Source organism: Mesocricetus auratus, unplaced genomic scaffold (assembly GCF_017639785.1).
Source record: "Mesocricetus auratus isolate SY011 unplaced genomic scaffold, BCM_Maur_2.0 Super-Scaffold_100007, whole genome shotgun sequence".
Lineage (NCBI taxonomy): Eukaryota > Metazoa > Chordata > Mammalia > Rodentia > Cricetidae > Mesocricetus > Mesocricetus auratus.
In genome coordinates, this window is record NW_024429191.1 from 10513965 (window position 1) to 10540775 (window position 26811).

Below are 26811 nucleotides of genomic sequence, written 5' to 3' on the forward strand. Positions count from 1 at the left end.
ATTCTGAAGAGGAAATAAGACTGGCCATGTAGCTCAGCTTAGCATTCATGGACCCCTGGGTTCCAACCCCAACAGTACATTCAAGCAAGCAACAAACCAAAAAAGCCTTTGTGTGGTGGTGCACACGTGTAATCCTCAGGCCTTGGAAGCAAGGAGATCCCAAGCTCAAGGACATCCTCAACAACATAACAAGTTGGAGGTCAGCCTGACACAAGAGACTGTTTGTTGTTGTTTGTTTGTTTGTTTGTTGTTTTTGGAGACAGGGTTTCTCTGTGGCTTTGGAGCCTCTCCTGGAACTCGCTCTGTAGACCAGGTTGATCTCAAACTCACAGAGATCCACCTGCCTCTGCCTCCCGAGTGCTGGGATTAAAGGCGTGCGCCACCACTGCCTGGCTCAAGAGACCGTTTTTTAAAAAAACATTTTTTTGGAGGGGCTGGAGAGATGGCTCAGTGGGTAACATATTGTTGCACAAGTGTGAAGACCTGAGTTTCAATCCTTAGAACCCACATAAAGCCAGATATGGGGTTCACAGTCCCAAGTTTCTACAGTGACATGGGAGGTGGAGACTGCAGAAGCTTATGGGCCAGCACGCTGTGAACACAACAGTGGACTATTTCAAACAAGGTGGAAGAGACAAGGCCAGGACTAACCCTGATGAGATAGTTTTCTGATATCCACACATATGTGCACTCTCACACACACACACACACACACACACACACACACACACACACGCACGCACGCACGCACGCACGCGCACATTCACATACATACACACAAACACAAATATACTCACATACACACACACACACCACACACATGGGGGGGAGATTATAAAGAAAAATAAGCAGATCTTCCGTGGCAGGTGTCTGGAGCAGGAAGCAAAGCAGGTCAGGGCACGGGAGCTACAGATGAGTCCCCAGGCAGGCAATGCACCTCTGTAACCTCCATGACCCAGCCTGCCTCCCAAAGGACAAACCAGTAGGAGCAAAAGAATGTACCCTCATGTCACAGCCAGACTTCAGCTTAGCGCCAAATGCCAAGTGGCGTAGGGTAGCACCAGTATGCCAGCCCTGGGTTGCCATCAGGGGGGACCCCAGTGACCAGTATGCAGGATGGGTGAGGTCTCTGAACTATCACAGTGGCCTGGCACACAAGTTGAGGCCATGGGGAAAGGGGTGGGATAGATGGACAGGTAAGCAGACAGGACAAGCTGGAGGGAAGGCAGAACAGAGGCCCTGGGAGAGGCCCTGCTCCAGAAAACACTCTACTACTAGGTCTGTCTAGAAAACCCCAACCGACCCTCGTGGTCTCCCGGGATCCTCTGTACCTACCCACGTGGTCCAGCACCTGCTCCCATCCCAGGTGGGAAATCCCCCAGTTGAGGCTCCAGAGTCCCAATAGGATACCCACGTTTGCACGTCTACCCTCATCCTGTGGCTATGGGGTGGGCAGGTTCAAAGGGTGGACAAGGTTCAGAGGACAGAGCCTTAGACAAGCTTCCTGGAAGAGGGATCTCCTGAGGCAAGGCCAACACAGCCAGCACTCCAGGCAGACTCAAGCAAATGGAGAGCAGGGTGTTGAAGGCCTTGCCCGGGCACACTGCAAGGCAGTGACACTTGCTCTGTGCCCTACTCACTCAGCCTCCCTGGGCCCCCATTTTCTCATCTGGAAAATAAGGATTTGAACTCTCCCAAGGCTGTGGGAGGATTCAGTTAGCCATAAACAAGAGCAAGGGATAGACTGTGACGCCACCAGCCATGATTCTATCATATAGTCATTTGTTCATCTTGGGCCTAGGACTGCCCTAGAGGCCAAGCCTACAGTGGGGCAGCTTCTGTCCAAGCTAGAATGTGGGAAGTCTCCTCCAGCCTACCTGGAGGTAGGTGGAGACCCCTCCCTCACATGACACCTCTTCCTGACAGGTATCTCGGTGTCCAGAGCAGCCTTTTAAGCCAAAGCAGGCATGTAATTAATTCAGTGATACAGTACTTGCCTAGCGTGCTCAAGGCCCTAGATTCAGTACCAGGATAACAAATTCAAACACAAAAACTCCTCACCAAAACCTGTTCCCAGGTCAGCACTGGAGTCAGAGTGCCAGTGGCAGTGTGTCCTTGACCTCGGGTTGATGCTGTTTGTACTTTATGCTTGAGGTTTTTTCCCAAGCCTGTCCCTGGGCTTGCTCCTCAGAATGGAGGCCCCTGAGCCTCAGTGCCCCTCACAAGCACGAAATGTAGCTGCTGGAAACCACTATGTCACTGACAGGAGCTCTGTGAGACCCATTGCTCTGAGCCAGTCAAGCCACCTGAGTTCCAACCTAGTAGGGGTCCCACCTGGCCGGTCCTCTGGGACTCCTGGGAGGCTATAGTCTGCTGTTTCTACAGCTGCAAGCCGCACATGGGGCTGCAAAGCTGGCTTGCTGGTCACCTGGTATTTTGAGTGCAGACTGATTATGTAACTTCAGAACCACACTTCAGGGCCCTGGAGCCTTCCTGCCCTCCACAGCCCTTTCCAAAGTCAGAGCTTCAAGCGGGCCATGGTGAGTGCCAGGAGCCAGGGATCAGTCTGGGACAGTCAGGATCCACACTTCAACCCAGAGGCAGCTTCCCAGCAGGTATCCTGGAAAATCCCCCTTGCAGACTTTCCTCTTACCTAGGCACTTCCGAGATTTGCCATCATCTTGGCCCTGGTGCTGATAATGATTGTGTCCCTGAGGTTTTGGCAGCAGGCCCTGGGTAGATCCATGGGCTGGAATAGGTGTCCAATGTATGCCTCTCTGCATCCTCACTCTGTCCCACAGCCCACATGTGTCTACATGGCACTGTGCTTTAGCACCCATAGGATGGCCACACCCAGCCACCATACTTGTCTGTGTGCGTCTAATGTCCTGTGTGGGGACAGCTTGCATATGGAAGTTCTGGGGCTACACAGAATGTGCAGAATGAGACACACCTATGTGCACAGAGACACTGACACACACCCTGAGTAAGGCTGGGGGCCTCAAGGGGAGGGTGTGTGCTGGGTGCCTGCCAACCCTGAGCTCAGCCCAAGCTCAGCTTGAGTTTCTCCTGGGGCTGAAGAGCAGGTGCTTGCTCTGCCTGGGGCCCACGGGGTTGATTCAAGCATCAGCTGGCAGTCTAGTCTCCTCCCCATAGGCCTGCCTGGCAGATGTCACTGCCAGAGTGGATTGACTGGGCAGGGAAGTCCCATGCTGTCTAATGGGCCAGGCTTGCAGATGAGCAGAAACCGTGGCAGGTTTACCCACACCTGCCCTGCATCCTGAGGCTCAGCTGCAAGGATTGATAGAACCTGAGCCTGGATCACTGGCATCTGGATTGCTTGGTCTACTCTATCCTGTGGCCGTGTGATCAGGAGTAGCCTCCTCCCTGGGTCCTGGACATCACCTTCTCTACCAGAGACCGCATTCCTGCTCAGGTAAGACCTGCGAGGACAGAAGACCACAGTGTTGCAGGCTGCTAGGTATCTGAGCCTGTTTTACCCCCCAAATAGGGCACTGACCTTCCTGTGCGCCTCTTGGACCACATAGAATCAGGTCATAGGGGCCCAAAAGTCATTATACTGTACACGCAGCAGTGAGGGGGCGTCAGTGGCACAGGGCAGCTCTGGCTAGGTCCCCTCTTGTCTTCTAGAACTGGGATCTTAGAGACAGGTTTGGGTCACAAGGTGTGGGGGGCACCTCTCCCCCACTGCCTAGGAGATTTGCTGTTTGTGAGATCTGCTAATTGGAGACAATGCACCCATGGGTCCCCAGGGCCCAACCTGTGATAAGAAAGCCAGGTTCACTAGTTCCCCTCCCCTGCCACTCCCTGTCGTTATGACTCTTGTTTGTGGGGTTGTTTTCCTCCCCAGGCAGGGTCAGGCACCCTGCGAGATGCTGATGATGGCTTTCTCTTTCTCTCTCTCGCTCTCCCTCTGTCTCCCATGAAACTAAGCTGAGTCACTCCAGCTAGACCTGGACCTACAACCTACAGCTTTTGGGCTTCCCTGCCCTGAAACGCTCCAGCCAGGATGATCAGAACTCTCCGACAGTCAGCCTTGGGTGCCAGACTGGGTGAGGAAACACTTCCACACCGAGAGGATTCCCTGGGCCCTTGGGTGGCTGTGGATCTATCACATTGCCGCAGAGGTGGGGCATGCTCTAGCCACCCCGTCCACAGGAACTCAAACTTGGGGACCTGCAGCAGGGAAAGGAAGGGAGGAGAGTGAGGTCTCACCAACACAGACCTGGGGGTCCTAGTGGAGACAAGGCAGGACTGTGACCAGAAGTAGCCACCGCTGGTCTAGGCAGCAGGACATAGACCAAGTCCTCTTTGGTAGTCCCAGCGTAAGCCAGGCCAGGCCCCAAGGAGGCAGGGAGGGGAATGGTCCACAAAGGACATCAGAGTATAGCCATCTTCCGTAGGCCCTGTCCTGCTGTGTTGCTGCTGCAGAAGGGATTTTGCTAAGTGTATGCTTTGAGCGATGAGAGAAGCATCCCTGGAAACAAGCCCCCTCCTCCTAGACCAGAGGCTTTTCATGTCCCATTACAGAAACAAGGGGCTTGGGAGAATATGGAGCCAATCCTTGTCTCTGAGTTCTGGGGTCTCGGTGTTCAATTATGAGTACCCAGGGCAGCAATCAGGGAGGCACTTACACACATGCACTCGCCAGAAAATGTATGCACACTTGTGGAAGTCACATACCACATGCAGGTTCAGGCTGTGTACACAGAAGCTGGTATGGCTCTACAAGCCTCCTCCAGGTCCTCCGTTTTAGGAGGAACTGTGGCTGAGGAGGTCACGGGGAGCCCGTACTCATACCCTCACCGACACTCTGTTGCAGGTGCCCTGGCGAGTCCGGGTCTCGCTCTCCTTCTGTCCCTCACTGCCCACTGCTCTGGTCCTCAGACTAAGGGCTTCCCCAAGGGAGGGCTGAATACTAGTGAAGCCAACACATGGGTCAGGTGAGCAAAACCAAGTCCAGCAAATTGTTTTCTGTGAGAGAGCGTGCAGAAGAGGAGTGGTCCTGAGTCCTCTGTTGGTGGTCCCAGGGCAGGGACAATGTCTAGAGTCTACACAGAAGGCCCGGACAGGGTCACTGATTGCCAGCTCTAACCTAGGGGGCTTAGCCTAACTTCAGCATCACTTGCTGGCCTGCTTCTAGGATCCAGTGTCAATTATATGTCGACAAGTCCCTGTCCACTAGCAAATGTGTGGGCATACTTACAAGAAGCCTCAACCATCAGAGACTTGCAACTTCAGTCAGTGCCCCCCAGGCCTCCCCCCCTTGGAGCTCTAGGCTATCACCCCTTACTGCTTGTGCCAGGCCCAGGGCCTTCAAGGCCATTGCTATACCCCAAATCATTTAAGCTTGGTCATTTCCTTCTGTCCCAGGCTCTCAGGCCTGGACTTGGATGTTCCCCTTTTTCTTGAAGTGATGATCATCAATGGGCCAGTCAGTTAATGTGATGATTGGTCAGGCAGGACCAGGATCCCAAGTAGATCTAGCCAAGCCTGGGTTAGTATGAGAGACCGCCTCCCACCCAATAGGTGGATTTCATGTCACACCTTGAGAAAGGTCCAGAAGATAGCCTCACCCATGGTCACCTAGCATGTGACCCCATACTCTTCAACAGCTATCAGGACTGGTCCAAGCCTGAGTTCAAAGTCAACTGAGCCTGAGCCCCAGAAGTGATAACAGGACCCATGTTAAAGACCCATCCCGCTGACAGATTGGCCCTAGCAAGGTCCTCTAGGAAGGAAGGAAGGAAGGAAGGAAGGAAGGAAGGAAGGAAGGAAGGAAGGAAGGAAGGAAGGTTTTACCCATAACAGGCGTTGCCTGCCTCTTACTTCCTCAGCAGTGGAGACAGATGAGTGACCAAGTCCCCCTTGCTGGGTTGGGTCTTCCTCTTTGGACCCAGCATAGCCCCTCCTTCTATACAGGGACAACACCAACCTCTCGCAGAACTTTTGGTGCTTGCCAGCCAGCCAGCTGCCCCGGGAAGAGCTCTCCACTTTACTCAGAAGCCTGGCTTCGAAGAGGGTCCCACTCAAAGCCTGGCAGGTAAGCGTGTCCAGGGCTGAGCGAGCACAGGTGTTGGGGGCTACCCAGGACATTGGAGAGTACACAGGTAGAGGGGCATCTTTGCAAGGACTTGACGTTTGCACACAGCTTCCCTGAAGCAAAGGACTAGCTCCAAGTCATCCTGCCAACCTCAAAACCACCTAGAATGTGACTTTTTGTTGCTGGTTTGTTTTTTGTTTGGTTTTTTGGTTTTTGGTTTTTTGTTCTTTTGTTTTTTTATGAGACAGGGTTTCTCTGTATTGTTTTGGAGGCTATCGGTCCAGCCCGGCCTCGAACTCACAGAGATCCTCCTGCCTCTGCCTCCCGAGTGCTGGGATTAAAGGCGTGTGCCACCACCACCCGGCTTGTTGCTGTTTTTAAATTTATTTAAATTTATCTTATGTACGCTGGTGTGAAGATGTCAGGTCCCCTGGAACTGGAGTTAGAGACAGTTGTGAGTTGCCGTGTGGGTGCTGGGAATTGAACCTGGGTCCTCTGGAAGAACTGTCAGTGGTTTTAACCACTGAGCCATCTCTCCAGCCCCTAGAATGTGAATTTTTGGTGGCCCCACTGTGGCAAGAAGTCTGGCCCTTCTCAGGCGACTCTTCCCCTACAGGGTGATCTGTATGAGCACCCACACTGGGTAGCTCTAGCAAATCTGTCTACAGGGTGCTTCTGCCTTGACTTGAAACGACCACAGGCTTGTCCATGGCCTCGGGCCCCTTTCCATGCTCTTCTAGGACATGGTGCCTCCTTGGGTGGTCCAGCCCCAGGACTCATGAGGGAGGATCTTGCAGGCCATTAGCCTCTCTCCCAACTGAGGCTGCAGGAGTCTGGTGAGCCCACTTAGCCCTACATCTGACCAACATCACCTGTCCATGTTAACAGAAAGAAAGAGCTAGACACAGTGCATGAGCCTTTAACCTCAGCACTTGAGGGGCTTTGGCAGAGGAACTAATTTAAGGTTAGTCTGAGCTGTGTAGAAAGCTCCTCTATTTTTTCCTTTTGTTTTGTTTTGTTTTTTTTTTGTTTGTTTGTTTTTTCTTTTTTTCGAGACAGGCTTTCTCTGTAGCTTTGGAGCCTGTCCTGGAATTCGCTTGGTAGACCAGGCTGGTCTCGAGCTCACAGAGCTGGGATTTAAGGCATGTGTCACCAGCTTCCGGCACTCCTCTATTTTTTTAAACATAAGTCTTAACATGTGTGTGCCTCAAAGTGCCCAGATACACATGACACAAACTGATAGAATGTACAAAGAACACGTGAATCTGTTGAGATAGCCAGCGATGTCTGCTTCCTGTCAGACCAGGACAGGTGCAGCAGCTGGAATCAAAACCATGAAGAGTTCATTCATCATCTCAGTCAGGTACATGGAGCTGGTATGTGCAGACAGCCTTAACCCACAACAACAGAACACATCTTACCAAGACAGACGCATCACTGCCTCTAAGATCCACCTCCCCCAGCCTTACAATGTAGACAGCATCCAGTATCTGGTCTCAGAGCACAACAAACTTGAACAAGAAATCAGTTGCAGAAAAATATATGGAAGCCAGGCATTGGTGGTGCACACCTTTAATCCCAGCACTCTCTGTGAGTTCAAGGCCAGCCTGGTCTACAGAGTGAGTTCCAGGACAGCTTCCAAAGCCACAGAGAAATCCTGTCTCAAAAAAACAAAACAAAACAAATATATATGTGGAAAACTCACTAATACATGGAAATTGAACAACAGGCTCTTTTTTGTAAAAAGAAAAAAAGATTTATTTTATGTGTGTGGCTGTTTGCTGCCAGGTATGTACATGCACCACATGTGTGCCCGGTGCCTGAAGGGGTCCAAAGAGAGTGTTGGATGCCCCAGAACTGCAGTTATGGATGGTTGTGAGCCATCATGTGGGTGCTGGGAATTGAACCTAGGTCGCCTAGAAGAGCAGCCAGTACTCTTAACTGCTTAACCATCTCTTTGGCACAAGACGGCTTAGCTGGTAAAGGGATTTGCCGCTGAGTCTGGCAACCTGAGTTTGACCCCAGAACCCAGATGATAGGAAGAGAACTGTTTCCTGCAAGTTGTCCTCTGACCACCACATGTATGCCACAGCTTGTATGCAACCCCTCTACCACCGCAATACATTTTAAAACATTAAGTGTTAAAAGGAAAGATCTGAACTCAGTGGTGCAGTTTCCTATTGGGAAACCAGGGGAAGACGAGAAATAGAAATGTAAAAGAAGAGACGGAAGGATGAAAGCTGGAGGTAAAAATGAATGAAACCGGAAGGAAATCATCAATGTCGCAAGCTGCTCTTGTGAAACGGTGAAGAGCCCCTAGCCTGGCTAACAGAGAGGGAAGAGACCCAGATCACCAATAGTGGAAATGAGCAAGGGCCATTTGTTGCACACCCTGAAAATAAAGGGATTGCAAAGAAATGTCTATCTGTGCGCACAGCTGTGCCAGCTTAGATGTAATGAACCAGTTCCCGGAAAGGCAGAATCTGTCAACACCCACACGGGGACATGGAGACAGGTCATCAGAACAGGTGTGATTTTGTATGCCTGTCCTCTCTGTACGCAAGAGAGTCCTGAGTTCACGGTCAGACGGGCTACACAGTGAAACCCCTAGGAAAGAAGGAAGAAAGGGAGGGAGGGAGGGAGGGAGGGAGGGAGGGAGGGAGGGAGGGAGGGAGGGAGGGAGGGAGGGAGGGAGGGAGAGAAATCAACACTCCCTAGGCAAAACTGACCTACTTTTAATATCCATGGGGCCATTGTCTTACTTAGATGAGCATTGTAACCTGTAAAGTTGAATGACTGCAAATCTAATTTGAACACCTGTGGATTTTGTTTTTGAAACAGGGTCTCCACATAGTTACCCTGGAACTCACTCTGTAGATCAGGCTGGCTTCCAACCCACAGAGATCCACGAGCCTCTGCATCCAGAGTGCTGGGATTAAAAGCGTGCGCCACCACACCCAGCTCATCTCTGACTTTTGCGGCAGTCGGTTCATTTGCCTCTCTCGGGACTGTCTCAGACCTTGTTTTTCTATCTGCCTTCTCATCTCTGAGCTACTGCAAGTTTTTTCCTCACATGTATCTCCAATTCCTTCTTAAAGTGTCCCTTCTGCTGAGGGGGGTACGGGCTTAGCAGTGTCCCACCAGGGCCAGTCCACCCTGGACAGATGGTGACCTACTGTCCAAACTCTGCCCCTGCTCAGCTTAGCTGCCTGGCCAACCTCGCTGCACGGCAAGGCCTTCAGGAGGACTTTGAGTTCCACCCACCCAACCTCCTACTTTTCTACAAGTGAGTGTCCCTGCTGTGGCCTTCTCATCATTTAGGTGCCTGACAGCTGTGGTTGGGCCTTCTCTAGTCTTGGGCCACCCTGGAGATGCTAGGAAGGCCCAGCCTCCCTGACATCCCTCCACTTGTCCTCAGTCTGAGCCAGGTGAGCGAAGCCAACTGCCGGGCCTTCATTCACCATGCTGCCCAAGGGGACACAGAACTGCTGGCCAACTTGCCCAACCAGAGAGTTGCCCTACAGCACACCGCCTTGGCCTGTCTGGTAGGTGCCTCAGGTGAGGACAGGGTTGGGCAGTGAGGCCAGGCCATCTGTTTAGCACTGACCTACTGTCCCTGCAGGGGGAGACCCCACCTACAGCTCAGTGCCTCAGACCTGGGGCTTCTCGGGGTCCTGGTATGTGACATGGAGGCACCCCAAATCGTGACTTCAGACCCCCATGTGCTGAAGAACCTGCTTCGATGCCCAAGGCTGACTTTCATGCAGACTACTGCCCTTAACACCCTGCTGGCCAGTGGGAAGACACAAATTGGGTGGGTAGGGGGTCCTGGGGATCAGGGTAAGGGGGGGGCCAGGGAGGCTAGAGGGCTTCCTTCCTTGAGATAAGATGGGAGGGAGCTTGAGGTTTGAACCCAGGGTGGTAGCAATGCCTTCTACACTCTTGCTATTTGGACTCTGACGCAGCCCCCACCCCTCACTCTGACATTGCAGGTTGAGGCATGGAGGCACAGGGTTCACGGCAGGACAGATCCCAGACTGTGGGCACTAGCTGGGAGTTAAGGGCCTATGAATATTCTTCCAGCCTGCTTAGGGGCGGGGTGACATGTTAGATTCTGACACAGCACCCTTTCCCTTGCACCAGGCCCCCTGGCTCCTGGAACCTGGAGGCGCTGCAGGCCCTAGGACCTCTGGCCACCTACATCAGCCCCCACCTGTGGGAGAAGGTGCAGGAGGTAGGAAGGCCCCTGGAGTGGGGCTGGCTGTGGGTACCACTAGTCCTTCCAGGACCAAGAGTGCCGCACAGCCACTCAGCTTGGAGTGGTGGCCCTGGGTGCTCCTATCACAGCACAGATGGCGTGTGGGGCCAAAGGAGGGACTAGACTGACCCTTCCCGTGACTGGGAATGGACACACTTGCCCCTGGCAGGCTGTGGGCTTGGAGTTCTTCCGCAGTGTGGTGGCTGCATACCGGGCAGGCCAGCTGAACAGGCGCGATGCCGTGCGCTTCATCACCAACTTCCTGGAGTCCAAGGCCAATTCAGTGTCCTCAAGGCTCAAGCGGCGCACAGGTCAGTGAGACCAGGGTGTACTAGGGACACTATGCCTCCCTCAGTCTCCGTAATTTTGGCCTAGTCTGGGTCAAGCTCTTGGCTAGAGACCAAGATGAGGAGCAAGTCAAGGTCTGGTTACAATCAGAAGTAGATGGGGTTGGGCATGGTGGCACTTAAGGGGCCAAGGCAGGAGGATTTTAAGTTTGAGGCCAGGTTGGGATACATAGCAAGAGTCTGTCCCCCAAAAGCAAACAGACAAGAAAAAAGTAGAGGCCAGGGTCTAAGATGGGTCCCCAAACCAGCAAGTTGTCAGTTTGGGCTTCACCTGCCAGCCTGCTCATCAGCACACCCTGCAGGGAACGCTTGTGTCCGTGGCAACATCACAGCAGCCACCCTGCATGATGACCTCTTCCTGGTGCACTACGACTGCACCCAGCTGGAGTCCTGCCTGGGCACACGTGTGCTCAGGGCCAACCTGGACCCCTTACTACAACACCCCCTGCCTGCAGAGTGCCAGCGTGTTGTCAAAGCCAAGCTCGCTCAGGTGTGTGGATGGTCATTATGGGGTGGAGTCTAGAGGGCTCAGCTACAACTTAAACTACCCACCTGCCTCAGATCTACCCACACGGCATCCCTGAGGACCAGCTGCACCTCATCACCTCGCTGGTCTACCTCTACTCCCTCGCTGAAATAGGCCAGTGGAACATCACGTCTGGGGACACGGTGATGGTCCTGCTGGCCTCAGATGCAGCTCTGGAGAACCAGACAGAGGTGAGGGCTGGCAATGGGACTGAAACTGGCTGTTCTGGTTTGCCCAGACCCACTGACCCTGGGCCTGCCCCTAGGCAGTTCTACAGAAGTACTTGGACCATAACGGCAAGGTTACTGGCGCTCTTCTGGTGGCCATCGGGGGTTCCCGTCTCTGCTGGATGAGCCTCAAGCAGATCCAGATCATCCAGCCCTCGGAGTTCCGGTGAGCCTCCCAGTCAACCACCTTCCCAGCAAGAGGCATAGGGGAAACTGAGGTTGGGGACAGAGGGTGGAATTGACTGAGCCAGGCTGTCAGAGACATAGGGGACCACCATAAGAAAATGTCACAAACAGTGAGGGAGACAGCTAGTAAAGAGCCTGTGGAACAAGCACAGGGACCTGAATTCATGTCTCCAGCACACGGCGTAAAAGTCTGAAGCTGACAGCCACACCTGTGATGCCAGCAATCTAGCTGATCAGTCTAGCTGAAATGATGAACCCCAGGCCAATGGCCCCCGGAAATAATTGCTATTGAGGAAGATACCTGGAGTCAACCTCTGCCCTCTAGCCTGCACACATGAACACACACCCATGAACACACACACACACACACACAAAGAAAGTTAGCAAGATGGTTCAGAGGGTAAAGATGCTTGCTGCCAAGTCATACGAACCCAAGTTCAATCCCTGGGTCACACATGGTGAAGGCGAGTATTGACTTCTTCAAGCTTTCCTCTGATCTCCACACATAGACTGTGGTGCCCACGCACATGTGCACACAGACATGAATAATATAAAAATGATAAAAAAATACATATAATGAAGGAAAGGAAGTATCACAAACCAAGTAACTTAAAATGATAAATATATTCTCTAGGACTTCTAGAGCCTGGAAGGGCGATGTCAGAGTGTCCATGGGGCCAGGCCCCTCGGAACCTCACAGGAAGGCCTTTCTTGCTCTATCTGTATGTCTGTATGCAAAAGCCCTGCTTATCATAAGAACACAAGGAAGTTAGGTCAACCTAGCCCAGTGGACCTTCATCTGCTCTGATTTCATCTGCCAAGAGTTTATTTCCAAATAAAGGCACTTTCTGAGGTGCCAGGTGGACTTCAGTTTGGGGGGTTATACTCTCACCCAGTAGAAGGGACAAGAAGAAATCTGTGTTTCAATGGCTAGAGGCTATACTCAATGGTCCAGGTCAAGGGGCTTTCAGCCTATTCATCTCACTCCCAGGCTGGCTGGGGCTCCAGACATCTCCCCTTGCCCTCAAAGTCGGAAGGATGTGCTCTTCGCCAAGGCTCGCGAGGTCTTTAGGAACACCAGTACTGTAGGAGAATACTACTACTTAATACGCCCCTACCTTGGTGAGCTCTGGGCTGTCTCCTCTCCCCTAAGTCTTCTGCCTCTCCTTAATTCACCCCTTACCTTTGCCCTGTGTGTCACCCCCACACACACAAACTCACACACACCCTCTGCTGTCTCTTATCACTGCTCTCTCTAGGTGGCGCCCCCTTGGAGGAACTTCAATACCTGGCCCAGGCCAACATCTCCATGGACATTGATACATTCACCAACCTCAACCCCTTCATGCTGAAGGTGGGCCCAGGGGCTACCTCTGTTTTGTTTTGTTTTGTTTTGTTTTGTTGAGATGTAGCCCAGGCTAGCCTGGAACTCACAATCCTCCTGCCTCAGTGTCTTGAATGATTGGGTTACTGACATACACCACACTGCCTGGCTTGGAGTCTGTCTCTGGGGTGGGGCTGGCCAAGCTGAGAACCCGAGGTCTCGGACCCATGTGTTCCAAAGCCTGAGGGGTGCAGGTGACATGTGACCTCTGTGCCTCACAGTCCTCACCCTTTTCAGTCCTGAGAGCAGCTCTCACCTTGCTGGGTCCTGGACTGGGGAAGGCAGCCCCATGGATCCTCACATCTCTCCCGAAAACCCTGGTTTCAATTACAGAACATGAGTGTGGACAGTGTGAGGAATCTGCTGGGCCAGAATGTGGGGGACCTGCAGAAGGCCCGTAACCACCCAAATGTTATCCTGTGGATGCACAGCCACAACATGTCAGACCTGTCTGAAATGGGCCTGGACACCAGTCCCACCCTGTCCTATGTGACCAACAGGCCCCCTAACACTGCCTACCCACCATCCGATTTGATCCATACCTTGGATCTTCCAGGGAATGACGGTGTTGCCCCGGCCTCAGGTATGTCCACACCCCTTGTTCCCATCCTTAGCAGACCCCTGGCTGTCCTTGCCTCCTGGGTGTTCTACCATATGTCACAGGTCATTGCCTGATGAACCATCTATAGTGATACAATTGCCTCCTTCCAAACCCCATTAAATGAGGACCAAGCCTGGTGGCCCAAGGTTGTAATCCCAGCTACTCAGGAGGCTAAGACAGGAGGAGGACTGCAAATTCAAGACTTGCCTGGGCTACAGAGAAAGCTTAAGGCTAGCCTGGGAAACTTGGAGATGTGTGTGTACGTACGTGTATATACACACACATATGTGGGGGTGAGTAGAGCTGGGTGTGTAACTTAGTGGAAAGAACTTGCCTAGCCAAGTACAAGGACCCACGTTCAATCCCCAACACCACAGAAACAAAACAAATGCTCCCCCCAAAAAACACAAAAAGGGACCAGGCTGAGACCAGAAGAGCAGCTATGGATCAGTCCTCACTGACTCTGATAGCTGTCACCACCACAAAAGGAAGGGTGACAGAAGGGACTCTAGGAGAATCTTCTAATCAAGATCAATGGGTCCCTTCCTTGTTCTATCAGCAGGAAGTCCTCCAGTTCATCTGGGGTACCTGTCACTTGCTGTGGCTCTGTCTTCCAGCCTCTTGTGGCTGCTACTGTGTCAGGCGTCTTCGGGACCAATAGGCACTTGTCACAAGGCACTAGGACCCTGGACACTGCCAATGGTGCTGACCCAGGGCAGTCAGACCCCTGAACATCAGATACAGGAGCAACGGAGCTGATAGATGGAACGAGACACCTAGGCTGAAGTACATGTCCCAGACCCCAGGGGACCTACTGTGTTCCACATCCTAGGAGACTGGCTCTGGTACACACCTCAGCTCTAAGGACCTGGGCTGGAAAGGAGATAGGACCTATCCAGCCACAAGAAAGGTTGGTAGGAAGAGACAGGTCCAGATCTTCTGGCCTATTCCAAGACAAATGGAACTTGGTGTCACTTTGATGTCACTGCCCTCACTGGTGTATCTGAATAAAGCACAAGGCTATTGTACAGCCCATGTCTCTACTAGGGCCTTGTTGGGGACAGAATCCTCTTGACAGAGCGAGACTGTGGTGGCCTCCCACACACCTCAGCTGGGGTCTCGGGACTTCCTCGGATGGCAGCAATCCCACCAGGGAGGCCTTGAGTACTGCCACCTACCTGCAGGACCATTTTTCATCCCTCTTTTTTCTTTCTTTTTCATTTTTTAAAGTATTTATTTTATTTTCTATATATTGATTGTTTTGCCTGCATGTGTGTCTGTGTGAGGGTGTCAGATTGCCTGGAACTGGAGTTACAGACAATTGTGAGCTGTTGTGTGGGTGCTGGGAATTGACCCTGGGTCTTCTGGAAGAGCAGCCAGTGCTCTTAACTGCTGAACCATTTATCCAGGCCACGGCTTTCTTTCTAAGAGAGTGGGAGGGATGAGCACAGGGAGCTGTATTTATGTGATTTCTGTGATCACAAAAAACTTCAAAGTCATTCTCTTGACTGAGCTTGGGAACACTACAGGACATCTCAAGGGGGCACATGCCACTGTTTATTGAGTTCAGGAGTCCTCAAACTTTGGCAATAACCCCTGAGACCTGCTCCTGGTCAAGATGGGGTTCCACATTAGGGCTGGGGCCAGGAGCCTTAGGGGTGGTGGTCTCAGCTCAGTATAAAAGCTGAGAGCAGAGCTGGAATCCATGCAATTATAAATCCTGGTCCAAGAAGTGGAGCTCCACTGGAGAAGGCCTCTGCAAGGAGAGGAGGAAACTCAGGCTCTCGACTCCCTCCCCCACCCTGCCCCTGGGCAGCCCAGCTCACCTCGGACATTGAGGTCTAGGACCAGGTAGCCATTGGGGATGCCACCCTGAAGTCCCAAACCCAGCCTGTCCAGGTCTTCCTGCCGCTGCTGGAGGAGCCAGTCCCGAACAGGGCTTTTATCCTCCTCGGTCTTCAGACCCACAATGTGTGGCCCTAGAAGTCTCTGTACTTCAGTCACAGTCAGCCCCTGCCAGAGTTTGGGGTAGACATCAGGGTCTCTAAGCCCCCAGAAGTTTGGAGGGTCCACTGTGAGTAAACTGCAGCCCACAATACCTCAACTCCTGCATACAAGGCACCCTTTGCGAGGCCACCATGCCTCTTCCAGCTGGGCCTGTCCAAACTCCTCCCTCATGAGGCTCAACCCCTTCTCAAGAAGTCCTGTTTCTTGTCCCTCATATACCTCTGCTTTACACCAGGCCTTCCTCATGAGGCTCTACAAGGCCCTCTGTCCCACATAAGGACCCCACATACAAGTCCTTCTCCTCGGGAGGCCTGGCCACTTCCTTTAGCACCTCTCTTGGGCCCCTCCTTCCTGAGCTCCCACCCCCACTTACCACCAGGGCATCCACCTGCAGCTTCTTGAAAGTGGCTAAGTCCATGCTCAGGTTCTGCTGACTGAGAGTCCTCAGGTCCTCCACAGAGGCCCCACCTGCAGGAATCGGAGCCCCAGGTTGAAAATTCACAGCACAGTATAGTGCCACCGTTGGCTATAACATACTCAGTTTCTCAGGGATCATCCTCTTCCTGATGCCCAGGCCCTTCTATGTTCAACAACCACCTGGACCACTAGAGTCAGAAGGGATGGGAGAGGCAGTCATCAATGCCAGATCCCACATATGCCTAGGAAGGCCTGGGTGTGGCGTGGAGAGGATAGGACTTGGCATATAGCCGTGGGGTCTAGGAAGCCCTGGGTGTGGCGTGGAGAGGATAGGCTAGGACTTGACATATAGCCATGGGGTCTAGGAAGCCCTGGGTGTGGCGTGGAGAGGATAGGATAGGACTTGGCATATAGCCGTGGGGTCTAGGAAGCCCTGGGTGTGGCGTGGAGAGGATAGGCTAGGACTTGGCATATAGCCGTGGGGTCTAGGAAGCCCTGGGTGTGGCGTGGAGAGGATAGGATAGGACTTGGCATATAGCCGTGGGGTCTAGGAAGCCCTGGGTGTGGCGTGGAGAGGATAGGCTAGGACTTGGCATATAGCCGTGGGGTCTAGGAAGCCCTGGGTGTGGTGTGGAGAGGATAGGCTAGGACTTGGCATATAGCCGTGGGGTCTAGGAAGCCCTGGGTGTGGCGTGGAGAGGATAGGCTAGGACTTGGCATATAGCCGTGGGGTCTAGGAAGCCCTGGGTGTGGCGTGGAGAGGATAGGCTAGGACTTGGCATATAGCCGTGGGGTCTACAGTGCTCCATTGTACCCACCAGTGTGTGCCTTGACTCACCCAGGAATGTCCTGATTTTCTCAAAGTATTCCTGCCTGCTCGTATTCTGAAAGGCCAAGCAGGCCTTTTGATAGAGGACATCCAGATGCCTCAGGCTGCACTTGTTCAGGTCTTGGGGCTTAACCAGCCTGGGGGATGTTGTGAGACATGGAGACATGGCAGGGATTAGATTAGGAAGCTCTGAATATCCATTCAGACCTGAAGAGCAAACTGGAACTCACCACATAAAACTGGAGGGTATAGAGTGCAGGTCCTCGGGTTTGAAGTCACATAAGAAGGCTAAAGGGATGTCCTCCAAGGCTTTTACTATGTCCTGGTCTAGATGGCCTCCTCCCCGAAGGTAGCAGGCAATCAGGGCAGTCACCTGTGGAAGAAGCCACTAAGGCACCTTGGGGCAGGGAAAGATGCATCCCCTTGTCCAGCCACATGTCCTCTGGGGTAGATGTTACCTGAGCATCCATCTTTTGTCCTTTGGTGACTTTGAGAAGAGTTTTCACTGTCTCTGGTGAGGTCACATTCCACCGGTGGATGTCCTCGGGGCTGATGTATCGGAAGAAGTGACCCAGCTGCTGGATCAGGGACTCCGGATAACCTTGCGGGTAGGTCTACGGAAGAAAGCACAATGAGGGTCAGAGCAACTCCTGGGGCCATTGGAGAAAGAGCCCTGGGCGTGGCAGACAGATAGAAGCCCATTATGAATTACCTTGTCCAGTTTGTGCTTGAAGATGTTGAGCTGCTCATAGGTGAAGGGAATCTCATTCACACGGTCCATCTGGGTGGCCAGCATGGTACCATTCACACAGGCCTCTAGCTCCCAATTCTGGTAGAAGATGAGGTTTTCATCCACATCGTGGGGCTCCATCCCTGGAGGGCAAGCTTTCTCTGGAGGGACGGATGAGAGTCAGAGGCAGCATGCTCCTCTCAACTCTCCCTCCTCCCACAACTACCACAGCACATTGGCCTCAGTTTACCTGCTGACAAAATGGTGTGATTCTATTCACCCTGTGAAGTTACAACTGACCAAGCTGAGGAGCCTGGAGGAGCCACTGGTAGTCGCAAATGAAACTCTACAATGCTAGGCCCTTATCCCTAGTGTCCTGTCTCAGGCTGCTACCAAATAGACATGGCTCTGGACTCACTCTCTGTGTCCCGCCGGAACCTTGGAAGCATGGCAGTCAGCTTAATCCCCAGCCAGGAGGGGCCCCGGGAGATGTGTTGCAGCCATTCAGCTTTGACATCCTGAGGATGGAGCATAGTAGGTTGGGCCTCAAAGTCCAGCAACTTCAATGACAGGCCAGGTAGCAGGGCCTTACCTTGGGGATGCTATGGACGATGGACTCATCCAACACTGCCAGCAGACCCTGCAGGGCATCCAGGGTGGAGACTGACCACTTTGATGGGGGGCTGTCCAGAAACAGAGGACCAGTTCAGGGACCCATAATGTGATCCCAGACAGATCATGGAAAACAGAAACTGGGTCGGACAACGCCTCTGCTGAGAGGTCGAGGAGTGCAGCCTCCTAGGGAACAAGACCTGACAGGATACAGCAGGGGATGCATGGCCCTAGGAAATGCATTCTGGCCATGGATATCCTCCCACATATCTGTCCATATGCTAAGCCGTTCCTACTCACCCATATGGGGATCTTCCACTCCTCAGAGCCTCCCTGACTGCCTCTTCCTGGCCCTTGTTCAGGGGTCCTCGGCAGCCTGCCAGCCAGGGGAGGAGGATTTCCGAAGATCTGATCACAAATTCTCCAGGCAGGTCACAGACCAGGCCTCCGAGAGCCTTCACATCCGCCTCACTCACTTGAAAGTTATGCACGCCCTGCACACAGAGCCAGCTTCAGAACCTTAGGGAAACCACCAGGCCCACTCTGTGCTTTGTCTCTGCCTCTAGTAGACAGTACCATCCCATACCTGGCATTCCAGAGCTCTAGGCAGCAGCCTCTGGCGCTCCAGAGATCTCTGTGGGAGCAAATCTACATTGGCTTTAGAGATGAGGGAGAAGAAGTGGACACAGGCTTGTTGCCCTCGAAACATGGCTGGGCTGTGGAGAGGGGGTGTGTGGATTACTGTGTATGCACACACACACACACACACACACACTCACTCACTCCATTGTGTGCCTCCCTGGCAAAGCCACTCAGTCATTGCACATTGTCGTCCAGGGTGAGGTGGGGGTTGGGGGATGGGAGGTGAGACCAAGTCCCCAGCTTGAGACCTACTTGAGGAAGAGCAGCAGGTCCAGTGGGAGGGCATCCAGTTCCTCACTGGTGAGGTGCTTAGGAAGACGATGTGCCAGACAGTGCAGCTGCCAGGAGACCAGGACAGGAAGCTCAGAATGTTCTGGGCCACAACCCTCAAGGATGGCCTGGGGCACCCCAGTTCTATTCCACCCTACAGGCCACACGCTGTGCCCTGACTATGTCCACACAGCCTGTGGCATGCACATCCCACTGCATCAAGAGCCAGGGACAGGCTCGCCTTGGTCTTGAATCCAGAGAGGCTCATCAGGCTGGCCTCCCTCTCCCCATCCTGACCATGCCACCACTGACCATGTGTTAAGGACAGAGTCTTGAAAGATGTGGCAAGGTCTCCCGGAGAGGGACAGGAAAGTCATCTCAGACTTAAGAAACGGTAGCAGGCCCAGAGGGAAGACATTCAGACACCCATAGAGCTAAGCCCCCGTACAAACACACACCTAGTGGTCAACTTAAGGGGAAAGAGGGACTCTGAGGGGAGCCACCAGTCGGGATGAGATCCTGTGTTGGGATGAAGGGAGCAGTGGCATCGTAGAAACTAGGCAAGTTCCTAGCCATGGTCCCACCCAAAGACCATGCAGGGGACTGACCTGATCTGCTCGGAGTGTGATGTTCTTTTGTTTCCCAGCCACAGCCAGCGCCTGGGCCTGCGCCATGCTCAGACCAGACAATTCTTCACAAGTGAGGCCAAGGAAGAGGCCTGCGGGGAGACTATGGACAGGGCTGAGAGTCTGTACCCGACATTGTCCCTCTCAAAGTGCTTCCCTGCCCAGAGGGACCCTGGAGTTCTTGGAGCCCTCCTGAGACTAGTAGCTGCCTCGAAGGGACAGTGCTTGTGCCCTGGAGCAAATCGTTCCCCCAGTCCTGAGCCAGCCAGGTGGGGAGGGAGGTGGGTAGAGAGATCAGACAGGACAGAGGACAGTGAAGAACGAAATTTTGGGAACTTTATTCAGCCCACAGGCATCCTGAGCCCCCGCCCCCAAAAGCTGCTAAACCCACCTGGTAAAGTCAGGGGTGCCGGTCCGTTCAGCACGGAGGAGTGCAGCCTCCTACGGGACAAGACCTGGCTGACTTCTCCCCAAGCACACCGGTATTTCCTTGCCTATCAACTTGGTCTCAGCTCTTTCAAGGTCTGGGTACTGCCTGAGTCTGGCTACTTCTGGGGCCTGTGAATTAACTTCCAAGGGCCTCACTGTTTCCCAACTCCACTCCTTTCAAGGCCGAGCTGCAGCCAAGATTCTGCTATTCTCTGGGTTCAGCAACACTTTGATCCACTGCCATCCTTGAAAACTGGCACTCAGAGATTGTGAACCCACGTGTAGAGAAAACAAAGCCCACAACCCCAAATTAGAAAACCCTTCTGGGTCCTGCAGAGGATCTCACCTGGCCCGTCTTTGTAGCCTGGACCTGCAAAACTGGCATCCACCCTGTGGGCAGAGGGTACAAAACTAGAGGACAGACCGGGGCAAAATTGGGCTGCTCCCTGGTCCCATCCCTCTGCACACCCCACTAGGTATAGAAAGAGTTAAGGCCTCTGCACCCTGTTATGTCATGCAGCCTGCACTCCCCAGGCCCAGGGGTCTTCCCTGCTAGGAATGTGATACCACTTTCCAGGCCTTTCATTGTTCTCAGCCCCTAACCCTCCTGGAACTCAGGCCACCTAGCAATGGCCCAAGGAGAAAGCATAGGGCAGGTAGAGCCTCTCCCAAGGTCCCTACCCATGAAGGCCTGGGCACCCTTACCTCTCTCAGCTCAGCCCATACTCACCAAGACCAAGAAGAAGTAGCAGAAGATTTCTGCAGCAGATGAGGCCCCCACAAGACCTCAGCAGGGGTCGAGCTGTTGGCAAGGCCATGGTCTGTGGATAACAATGGTTCTGACTTTCCCAACTGTCCAGCCTTCACCCCACACCACTGTTTAGGGACAATGAGATGCCTTTGGGCCTGGGAAAGCACCTGTCCAACCTCTGTGGGCACCTGCAGTAGTGTCTACCAGGCAGAATCTCCACACAGACCGCTTGCCAGACCCGCCCCTAGGAAAACCAGCCCTCCTGTAGGGAGGGGCACTGGGTCTGAGTCAGCTAGGCACCTCAGCTATGAGGCCCAGTGGACAACTGAGCCACCCTCTGTCACTATAGAGCAGGGAAGAATAGTACCAGGAGACAGGACTGTCTCCTGCTCAGGATGTCACCGTTGTCCCCATTTGTACTAGGGTGGCTGAGTGGCTCAGGCTGGGGGTTATGTTGAGCCACCCTCTTCCCTGGGCATAAGGCTGAAGGTATCTGTGATTTGCACAAATGCAGTCCCCATTAGGCAGATAGTGCTGTAGGGGAAGGCAATGCCTCTTCCGTATCAGTCCCTTGGGGTTTCATGGTTTCTCTGAACACTTCAAGTGCTGATAAGTAAGGACAGCAGGTGGATAAGTGGGCGTCTGAGGATCCATGTGTCTCCTCTGGGGTGGGGTTCAGAGCCCTGTGGAGAAGTGTCTTCCTGGGCATGTGTGGGGCTGTATTCAGAGCCCTGTGGAGAAGTGTCTTCCTGGACATGTGTGGGGCTGTATTCAGAGCCCTGTGGAGAAGTGTCTTCCTGGACATGTGTGGGGCTGTATTCAGAGCCCTGTGGAGAAGTGTCTTCCTGGACATGTGTGGGGCTGTATTCAGAGCCCTGTGGAGAAGTGTCTTCCTGGACATGTGTGGGGCTGTATTCTAGCTGTCTTTGTCTCATGAGCTCATGTTTAAGTTGCCTGACCAGCCCGGCATCAGGGAATGTCTGGGGAGCCCCAGACCCCACAGCTAAGAAGTCCCAGAGCAGGTAGAACAGGCTGTGGCCCAGAAGGCGATGTGCAGGGTGGGTGAGCCCGGGCAAGAGTGTCTCAGTGCCTCCCCTCAACCCAGGAAACTATGCAGCTTGCAGCCCAGCCCTATGTGAGTCAGGACCTGTCTATCATCCTTGGGGGGAGGGATCCTTTCTGCAGGCAGCTGTGTGCCCTGGAATCTGCATCTTTCTTACCCACATCCTAAGAGGGACAGATGGGAGCCACTACCCTACAGTCACATACAATCCAAGATCATTCATAGGTGGTGCAGATTTGGCGCAGGCCAGACACCTCAGTGTGAGACAGAAATACCACAATGGTTCCATTGGCGTTGTGTTATGGAGTCTCAGGGATGGGAGCACACAGGAGAGTCATTTAGATGCATCTCACCCCTCACCGTCCATGGTCAGCATCTCTCAGCATTCATTGTTCATTTATCGCACACACACCTACTGAGCACCAACTGTATGCCAGTCTTGCTCAGGTCCTGTTCAGGATGCTAAGATGGGACGCAGCCATGGGAAAGGCTGACCCCGGCTTTCCCTTGTTGTCAGACGGTATCGATCCTTATTCCCCTGGGTTGACTTTAAGCAGACCACAAGCTCCTCAGAATGGAGTATGAGGTGAAGCGGCTGAGTCTACGGCAAAGCATTGGCAATTCCTCCCTCCAGGATGGGGCAGGTGAGGGGTCGCAGGACCACCTGGCCAACTATCTCCACAGTCCCCTGCACAACCTCCCTCCAGCCCAGTCCAGGTCCAGGAATGATAGGAAATGAAGTCAGACCACATTCCTTGTAAAGGTCAGACTTGGGTGAGGGTGGGTGGGACCAAAAACCAGGGATGGGTCTTCAACACAGGGCTGTTTGGCTCTGCTTAAAACACAGGGATGTCCTGAGGCGAGCTGGAGAGGGCAGGAGAGGAAGTGAGTCCTTGCCACTCCCCTTTGTGCAGCAGGGAAGAACACCCATGGTGGACGAGATTGTCTGGCCCCTCTCCTGAGAGGTCCCAGAACACGGGACACTCCTGTCCTGACCCATGGGCAGCTGGACCAGAGGTGCCAAGGGCACCGATGCACTTGAATGTTCTTCCTACCCACAATGCCCTTTGGATATGTGTAACTCCTGACCTCTGAGTTAGCATAGGCTACCCCCTCAGTGTGACCACCTTAAGGCCATTGTGAGCCCCTTAAGGGTCTGGACACTTGGGTTGGTTCTAGGAAATATGGTTCCCAGGAAAGTCCCTATCATCCTGTTATGAGAGCCCCCGGCTGAACTGGAGTTCCCATTCCAGGTAAGCAGCAGGAGGAAAAGGACTGGAGTCACTCACAGGAGACGTGTTCACACTGTTCATACTGGTGGGTGGGGGGAGACAGGGAAAGCGGCCCCTTGTCAAGATCTCCAAGGGCTGGAGTGGAGCCAGGCAGAGTGTGGGGTGGTGAACTGGGGCAACAGGGTGTGGGCCAGTCTACATTCCTGGCAAATGCCGATGGTCTGTGTCCAGCAAGAGGAAAGGGCAGCTGACCAGGAGGGAGACGGCTGAGTCCTTATATCTCCCTATATCTTAGTGTGCCCTGAGCATGGACTTCTAGTGCCCACCACAGCCCCCAGGACCTTAGGGTCCCCAGTGGCTGACCCTACCCATGGTAACACTAATGAACTGGTATCTTCTGACTCAGTTTCCTCATCTGGGAAGTAGGTGTTGACAGGTTGTGCAGCCTCTCTGACTGTCCTGGCACAGGCATCTGGGAGTGAGGCTTCTCATGCCCTGGGAATGTGTGGGTGTGGATTCTGTACAGAGCTACAGGCAGCCTTGGCCAGGCCTGAATCACAGAGGGAAAGAGGGTTGTTCTCAGCCTCCATCTTCAGGGGAGAGCCAGATTTGGGCTTTCTTCTTACTGTTCCATTTTCTGGGGGAGGGGAGGCGATGCTGAGAAAGCATATGCCAGAGCTACAGGGCAAGACAGACTATGACCTCCCAGCAAAACACCATACTCATCTCTAAGAGCGGGGAGCTGCATACAGCCAGGCCACAGCTCCTTTCAGATCCCCCAGATTCAAGCCATGCTGTGAACATCACAGAGGTCAAGCAATGGGCAGGCGAGAAGCTTTGAAACTCAGACCCAATTCGGGGTCAGACCCGCTAAATCCATGGAGCTGAGATGACTGGACTCAACCCACCTGGTGGGCATCCAGATGGGTGAGCTTAAAGCTAAAGGACCTCACTTCTGCAACCCTTCTTAAAATTAGCAACTGCCAGTTCCCAGCATGGAGTCTGTCCCTGCTTTTAATAGCTACATTAAGAACTAGACTGTGGCCCATTGGCCCAGCATGCTCACAGGAAGTCCTGGATTCCCGAACACACACACACACAAAGACAAAAACCTACCTACAAACACTTCTGTTTGCAGAACTGAGTTTACACAGCTCCCACCTCTGACCTTTTTCCAGGAGTGAGTTTCTATTCTACGCATTTGGCCCCAACCCTAATCTGCCCAGAATTCAACAAGGCTGCCAGGGAGAAGAGTCAGCTTACAAAATCAACAGAGATGTAGCCACTAAAAAATGCCAGATCAAACGTGTCACCTGGTGGGAAACAATGCCCACACTTTTTACTGGTAAAATTCAAAAATATAATAATTATATTGGTTGTTTTATTGTTTTGATTTTTCTAAAATTATGGTCATATTTGAGAGTCAGTTCTCTCCTTCGACTGTGTGGGGCCCAGGGATCAAACTCAGCTTGCCAGGCATCAAACCATTACCTGCTGAGCCACTTTGCTAACACTTGGTTATTTGAGACAGAGTCTAATATAGCCCTGGCTGGCCTGGCATTGACTCTGTAGACCAGGCTGGCCCCATACTCACAGAGATTCACCTGCTTATGACTCCTGATTGCTGGGAATAAAGGTGTGCTTGATCACACTTGGCTGCTTGTTTTTATTTTTGAAACAGAGTCTCAAGTAACACAGACTGGCCTCAAGCTTGATGAATAGCCAAAGATGACCCTGAGCCTCTGGTTCTCCTGCTTCCACTTCTTACGTGCTGGGATTACAAGTGTTCCCTGATGTCAATGTTGCTGTTGCTTAGATCAAAGAGATAAGTCCTTGGGTAAGGACATCTGTCACCAAACCCAATGACGAGTTCAGTCCCCAGTATCACATGAAGGAAAACAAACCCTGATTCAGGAAGGAGACATGCACATGTTGGCACACATATGCACAGTAAATAGATAAATGTAATAAGAATATAGTTATGGTTTCTTGTCGTAAAAATGTGCTACAGATGTCCCATTTGTTCTCGCCGATCTGTGATGGGAGTTTACACACTTCATCACTTGGACGCCCCTCTTCCAGGTTCACATTGGTGAATAAGCTTTGTAATGTGAAAACGCACTTTTGTATTTGCTTTGAGGAATATAAATGAAATGCCTGTCACAAGCGTGCATGGGAATGGAAGTCACTACTTGTTTTAACCTTGACCACATAGGATGGACATGAAGCATGTTGTCATTCCAACAGTGTTGGTTGCTGAAATGATGGCAAGGACATCATATGCTTCCACAGTGCATGTTTCCAAGGCACATGCTCCCACACTACATATTTCCATGCTACATGCTTCCATGATGTTGTAGAGTACCTCTAGGTGACAAACCTCTGCCATCGTCATCAAATGAGCTGTGTCTGCTGGCAAACAGCAACCATAATTGGGCCTCTATACTCCCCCACAGAAGCAGAGTGTGAGAAGTGCATTGCAGCCTCACCTGAGTATCCAGCTGCTCCTCCCCTACATGCATCTTTACTCCAACTGCCATGGGGCCTCAGAGTATTATGGGTTAATGGACACACACACACAAACTCCATCACTATGCCCATAAGGGCACTGTCACTTATGCTGGGTGTAGCCCCTCCAGCACAGTAGCTCTAGAACCACCCACCCTCCGTCCATAACCTCTCATCCATACCCTTTAAGAAAGCCTAATAAAGCCAGGCGGTGGTGGTGCACGCCTTTAATACCAGCACTCAGAGGCAGGTGGCTCTCTGAGAGTTAGAGGCCAGCCTGGTCTACAGAGTGAGTTCCAGAACAGCTTGGGCTACACAGAGAAACCCTGTTGAAACAGAGAGAGAGGGAGAGAGAGAGAGAGAGAGAGAGAGAGAGAGAGAGAGAGAGAGAGAGAGAGAGAGACTAGTAAATTCATGGTCCGTGGTTTCTGTAGAGTGGCACTTTGGGTTGTGGTTGGGATCCCCAAGGCCAAGTTCTCGGCATAAAGATTTATTTACTCCAAAGGGATACAGGGTAGGGAATAAGAGACAAAGACAGGAGACAGGGAGAAGGGAAGGAGAACAAGGGAAAGGGGAAAGAGGTATTATCCTCTGGACTGCCTCTAGATAGAGAGGAGACATAGGCAAACAGCAGTTTATAGAGGTTCAAGGGGAAACCCCATGCCAGCATGAGGTACTTATTTTAATTGAACATGTTCATCAGGCGAGCCAAAGAGGGCTTTTGATTGCTAGACATCAAATAGTTTGATAGCTGGACCTTGGTAATCAGCCTCAGGAAGAGGAAGTGGCCAAATAAGGGAATAGATCATGGTGGATAGCTTTAGGAACCTAATCGAATGGTTTTTAGCAAGGCAGAGGGAATGAAGAGAAGGGCAAGGCCTGCCAGAGCCATGCTCGCCCTGCCCAGGCTGGCCAGAGTCCTCTCAGGGCCTATCAGGAAGGAGTAAATGTTTTTTTCATCTTCCTAGAGAAGGAATTCCCACAACTAGTACATGCTTCTCATGAAAGGACTGCTTTCTCTTGCAATTTTATGTTGAATTCATTAAGGAGCATTGTAAGCTGGGTGTGGTGGCTCACACTTGAAATCCCAGCACCAGGAAGC

At 52.6% G+C, this 26811-nt stretch overlaps 2 protein-coding genes across 3 annotated transcripts; one reads left to right on the forward strand and one right to left on the reverse strand.

Annotated features, from left to right (window-relative positions):
• Window positions 1–790: 790 nt before the first annotated feature.
• On the forward strand, window positions 791–14623 carry LOC101832398 (mesothelin-like protein). Its single transcript, XM_040748346.1, has 16 exons — window positions 791–3436; window positions 3955–4073; window positions 4844–4964; window positions 5944–6064; window positions 9265–9350; window positions 9483–9613; window positions 9665–9878; window positions 10208–10298; window positions 10492–10633; window positions 10972–11159; window positions 11231–11386; window positions 11461–11588; window positions 12600–12730; window positions 12868–12962; window positions 13326–13575; window positions 14156–14623. The coding sequence occupies exons 2-16, from the start codon at window positions 4031–4033 to the stop codon at window positions 14350–14352; spliced, it is 2094 nt and encodes a 697-aa protein (XP_040604280.1). The 5' UTR covers window positions 791–3436; window positions 3955–4030; the 3' UTR covers window positions 14353–14623.
• A 505-nt stretch (window positions 14624–15128) lies between these two features.
• LOC101839899 (mesothelin) lies at window positions 15129–21170 on the reverse strand. Of its 2 annotated transcripts, none has more exons than XM_040748347.1 (17): window positions 21074–21170; window positions 20886–20976; window positions 20502–20545; window positions 20118–20167; window positions 19709–19829; window positions 19083–19168; window positions 18775–18904; window positions 18489–18682; window positions 18169–18259; window positions 17995–18094; window positions 17559–17737; window positions 17305–17460; window positions 17077–17219; window positions 16856–16983; window positions 15974–16068; window positions 15420–15606; window positions 15129–15349 (listed from the first exon to the last, which is right to left on the reverse strand). In XM_040748347.1, the coding sequence occupies exons 2-17, from the start codon at window positions 20971–20973 to the stop codon at window positions 15261–15263; spliced, it is 1881 nt and encodes a 626-aa protein (XP_040604281.1). In that variant the 5' UTR covers window positions 20974–20976; window positions 21074–21170; the 3' UTR covers window positions 15129–15260. The 2 variants fall into 2 exon arrangements, with proteins under 2 accessions (XP_040604281.1, XP_040604282.1); XM_040748348.1 differs by having other exon boundaries at window positions 21083–21100.
• Between the last annotated feature and the right edge of the window lie 5641 nt (window positions 21171–26811).

Excerpts from the sequence above, each read along its gene's own strand:
- LOC101832398 (XM_040748346.1), top strand. The coding sequence starts at position 4,031 with ATGATCAGAACTCTCCGACAGTCAGCCTTGGGTGCCAGACTGG. Across the intron at positions 9,351-9,482 it reads AACCTCCTACTTTTCTACAA|TCTGAGCCAGGTGAGCGAAG; the intron begins GTGAGTGTCCCT and ends ACTTGTCCTCAG. Across the intron at positions 12,731-12,867 it reads CTTAATACGCCCCTACCTTG|GTGGCGCCCCCTTGGAGGAA; the intron begins GTGAGCTCTGGG and ends TGCTCTCTCTAG.
- LOC101839899 (XM_040748347.1), bottom strand. The coding sequence starts at position 20,973 with ATGGCCTTGCCAACAGCTCGACCCCTGCTGAGGTCTTGTGGGGGCCTC. Across the intron at positions 17,738-17,994 it reads GTTCCGGCGGGACACAGAGA|AGAAAGCTTGCCCTCCAGGG; the intron begins GTGAGTCCAGAG and ends CCGTCCCTCCAG. Across the intron at positions 15,350-15,419 it reads CCTAGACCTCAATGTCCGAG|AGGCCTTCTCCAGTGGAGCT; the intron begins GTGAGCTGGGCT and ends CTCTCCTTGCAG.